This window comes from Ursus maritimus, unplaced genomic scaffold (assembly GCF_017311325.1).
Source record: "Ursus maritimus isolate PB19 unplaced genomic scaffold, ASM1731132v1 scaffold_34, whole genome shotgun sequence".
NCBI classification, from domain to species: Eukaryota; Metazoa; Chordata; class Mammalia; order Carnivora; family Ursidae; genus Ursus; species Ursus maritimus.
In genome coordinates, this window is record NW_024426008.1 from 11,698,489 (window position 1) to 11,702,577 (window position 4,089).

General features: G+C 63.6%; 1 protein-coding gene across 1 annotated transcript; it reads right to left on the reverse strand.

Annotated features, from left to right (window-relative positions):
- Positions 1–1,010: 1,010 nt before the first annotated feature.
- Positions 1,011–1,663, reverse strand: LOC121100099 (protein FAM246C-like). The gene is made up of 2 exons (XM_040620127.1): positions 1,521–1,663; positions 1,011–1,431 (listed from the first exon to the last, which is right to left on the reverse strand). The coding sequence occupies exons 1-2, from the start codon at positions 1,661–1,663 to the stop codon at positions 1,011–1,013; spliced, it is 564 nt and encodes a 187-aa protein (XP_040476061.1).
- Between the last annotated feature and the right edge of the window lie 2,426 nt (positions 1,664–4,089).

Sequence of the window (4,089 nt, forward strand, 5' to 3'; positions counted from 1 at the left end):
GGGCCCGGCGCCCGATGCACCCTTGGTGCTTCCCGCGTGCAGGTGAGTGTGCTCCGCGCGCAGCACCTTGAAGCGCTTTCGGCGCCGCAGGAAGCTGCCGTTTTCGAACATGTCGCCGCAGTCGGGATGCAGAGCCCAGAAGCTGCCCTTGCCGGGCTGGTCCGGACGCCGCGGGATCTTGATGAAGCAGTCGTTGAAGGAGAGGTTGTGGCGCAAGCTGTTCTGCCAACGCTGCGTGTGCTCGCGGTAGTAGGGGAAGCGCTCCATGATGAACTTGTAGATGTCGCTCAGCGGCAGCATCTTCTCGGCCGAGTGCTGGATGGCCATGGCGGTCAGCGAGATGTACGAGTAGGGCGGTTTTTGGTCGCTGTAAGAGCTCTTCCCCGGCCGCGGCATCGCCCCCGGCGCCTCCACCGCCCTCTGGCCCCTACTGGACGGCAGTGTCGCTCCGCACCCGGTTGCCGGGCCTGGCTGTCTCCACTAAGCCCCACTCCGCCCGCCCAGCCCCGCCACCCCGCCCTCTCTGTCCCCAGACCCTCTCGCCGTCTCTCTCCGGCCTTCTGCCAGCTGCTCGGGGGGCTCCGCGCCTGCTGCCCTCTCGGGCCAGTTCAGCTCTCCGCTGCTCGCAACTTCTGGCCCGACGGTGGCCGACCCGCGCGCAGAGTGGCGGGAGGGGCGAGCCAGCTTCCCCGCCACACCCTCCCGGCAGCTTCCCCCAGGTGGTCAGAGACCGAGTGCTGGAGCTGGCGTTGGAGACCTCGGCAGGGCCCTGTTCCCTTCCGGCGTCCTCTTTGCTTTTTCTCGGTCCGAGGGAAGCTCAGGACCAGCGGGCTGGGAAGGACAGGACAGGCGGGACTCTGGCCCTTTAAATCCGAGTTGGCTCTCGAGTTCCCGGAGGCCGGGGCGGCGAGACTTGCAGCGCCGGGAGGCTGCCCCCTGGTCGGGCACCTAGCCAGCCCGCCCCGGAGTTGTGGTTTTCCTGGAGGCGAGCGGCGAGGTAAGAAGGAAGCTCAGCTCCTGGCAGCCCGCGTCTCCCTGTTCTCTGGCCGCTCGCAGGGGAGCCGGGGAGAGAGCTGTAGGCAGTCGCTGGGGGCGAAAAGTTTGGTTTCTGCAGCAGCGGCGCGGGCGGGCTCCGCGGCGGGGCGGGGCGCTGGACGCGGGGCGCACGCTGCGGGCCCGAGGGGGCGGCTGCGAAGGCCGGGAGGATGCGAGGCTAGCCTGGGCCGGCTCAGCGGTCCGCGCCGCAGCTGCCGCCGCTCTCCCGGGCCCGTCTCGAGCTGGAGAGGCGGCGGCTGCGGCTGTGGCAGCGACGCGCTCTCCTGGCTGCGTTTTGTAATGGTCCCCGAGACGCCGGAGACCCCCGCAGCTCGCGCTTCGAGACTATCACATGACCGAGGCTGAGGGACTCCGCCGCCGCCGCCGCGTCTCTCGCTGAAGAAGGGGCACCAAGGCGCCGCGCCTCGCCTCGCCCCCGCCCCCTCCTCCGCCACAGTTCGGGCGCCCCCACCCCCAGCACTCACCGCCCGCCAGGAGGGGCGGGGAGCGCAGGCAGTTCGCGGGGAGGGGCCCAGCGCCGGGTGCGGTCCCCGCGGCTGCACCCCACCCGGGTCGCGACGCCCGGCAGAGGGGGACAGGACACCAATTTCTTTCTCCTCTCATGCATCTCCCGCCTGTCCCCGCCCTTTCACTTTCCTGTTTCCCACCTACCTGCTCTGAACTTCTCGCTCCTTACGCTACCTTTTTCCTGGACTAGTCACTCTGGGCCACGTTCGGGGCACCGTGGCCTCAAGGCCTCTTCTCTGCAAGAAATCCCAATGCCCAGAGGGTTGGAGGGAAAAGCTAATGAGGAGAAGAGCCAAGGGCATTTTCGTCAAATGCCAGCTTCATCACGATTTTCTTGCGCACCAACTGTATGTCTGGCCCGGTGATCCGCTCCAGGTATAGGGAGGCAGGAGACGGCTCTTTGCATTCCACGACCGCGGCCTGGAGGGGGAGAGAGACAGTAGTCAGGACATTAGGATAGATAGTAAGGGCTTGGTGGATCGAGGCTCCACCGCGCTTCTTAGGAGCGGGTAGATGGGGCAGAGTGAGGCATTCCTTTGGGGTGGTGACGTCTGAGCTGGAGCCAGAAGTTGGGAGCTCACAGGTCCCCTCACCTGGGTGAGTCCTAACGCGGCCTTTTCTATCCTCAGCACGTTGAGGGAAAGCGAGCTGATTGCAATTAAATAGGAGGTCAAAATGATCAACCCACAGGGCCCTGGTGTGACCCGTGAGAGAAAGCTGGATGAGCGGTAGCCAGGAGGGCTGGGTGCTGGCTGGGGCCCAGGAAGCAGGTTCCTGCTCTGCACGCATGGGGACACCCATGGACAATCCCAATTGACCACAGGGAAGTTACATTCTGGTTTTGGCTGCCTTTGCCGGTTGGCTGGGAGGAAAAGCAGAGTTTAGGAGGAAAATATACCGTCTTCCCGTCTCTGCGCCTCAGTTTCATTATTTGTAAAATGAGGTATGTGAAGTTGGAAATTTCACGGGTGCTTCAGTTCCGCCATTTGAAGAGAAAAGAGCAACTAGGGGCTGTGTCTCATTGGGTTTTTAATTTCTTCTTTTCCCTACCTAAACCCGAAGGCAGAAGGCTGTCGGCCCACCCTGCTTGGGAGCCTTCTTTTTACCCTCCAGCCTTGGCGACACGAGGTCTCGTGTTTTTCCGCATCCGACTTTTGGTGAGCTGCCCGAGGGCAGGACCATGAGAGGGACTGTCTGCCTGTCGGGCGCTTCCTCTTCATAGGAGTGCAGTGAGTGGGGCAGATTAATTTTCATCTTTAGTCAGGAGCTAGATTTCCGGCTAGTGCTATTTGCCCAGTTTGTACTAGGCCAGCTGACGTTTTAGAATGGGCGTTAAGGTGAAGAGTGCAAGAGAGCCCCCGGGGAAAAGAGCAGCCTCTCGGCCTGTCCTAAGGAGAGGAGATGATCTCAGAGGAGGATGCTTTCGCTGTCACTCCGTGCTGGGAACTTTCCTTCCACCAATGGAATTTCTGCGGGATTTTTAGTCCACTGAGGTAGTTTAAGGAGCCAAGCGGCAGTCGGCCTCCTGGGCTCACGAAGCCACGGAGGAATTCCACAGTTAAAGCGACAGCTAAAGCCAGGGTGTCCCCTTCTCCCTTGCCCGACGTGGTGCGAGAACAGCCCTGTCCAGGCCCAGGAGCCGCCCAGAGGCCGCTGGTGGGAGCTCAGCGTGCCGAGTGCCCTAAGCGCTCTAAGGCTCTGGCCCTGAACGCAGCGCGGGCAACGGCGGCTTTTGTGGACGCCTTGTGAGAGTTTGTTTTCCGCCGGCTCCTGAAAAAGCAGCGCCTCCTCTTTGGGAGCAGCTCCGGGACGTCCCCGACGGGCCAATGGGCTCCGCGGCGTCTGGGGACAGAGCAAGGGGAGGGGCCTTTCAAGGGCGCGCCGGGCAAGCCTTAGCTGCGCCTAACCTGAACTCGAAAGCCGTGAGCTCGTCGCAGACCCGGGCCACCGCGTCGGGCTCGGCCCTGGGGACGCGAGCCGAGTGGCCAGAGCCTCCGGCTTCGGCGAGCCAACTGCGTTCAGCTGGCTGAGCGGCTCCGCGCCACCTGGACCAAAGCAGCGCCGCCAAGGTGGAGAGAAGCGCTTCACGCCCCAAGCTTTCGCGTTGCTCGTGGCCTGGGCGAGGGTAGACGGCGCTCTCCGACGCCGAAGCCCCAGCTGGCCGCGGCAGTCGGGGCTGCAGTTGCAGCGCTGACAGGGAGCGCGGGACGTGTGTCCATTTTGGAGAGGGGCCGGCTGCCGCCGCCGCAGAGTATTCTGGGGGATTCTCGGTGAGGCGCAGGGCCCTGCTGGCGAGCTTGGGCCGTGGGGGGGGGGGGCGGGGGGCGCTCTCCCTCTCTCCCCCCTCCTTCCCGTGAGGTTGATTTAATTCCGACAAGTTTTGCAGGCGCGTAGCAGCAGCAGCGGGGGCGGTACGCGCGCGCTCCAGCTGCCTGCAGACCCCCGTTCTAGGAAAACAGATCATGTAACCATCCTGGCACCAACCAGTCGGTTTCAAGTTTCTGCGAGTCATTTTTTTTTTTTTTT

Bases quoted from the DNA above. Each gene is read 5' to 3' on its own strand.
- LOC121100099 (XM_040620127.1), bottom strand. From the start codon at position 1,663: ATGCATGAGAGGAGAAAGAAATTGGTGTCCTGTCCCCCTCTGCCGGGC. The intron at 1,432-1,520 runs GTGAGTGCTGGG...CCCCTTCTTCAG, and splicing joins CCCGCCCCTCCTGGCGGGCG to CGAGAGACGCGGCGGCGGCG.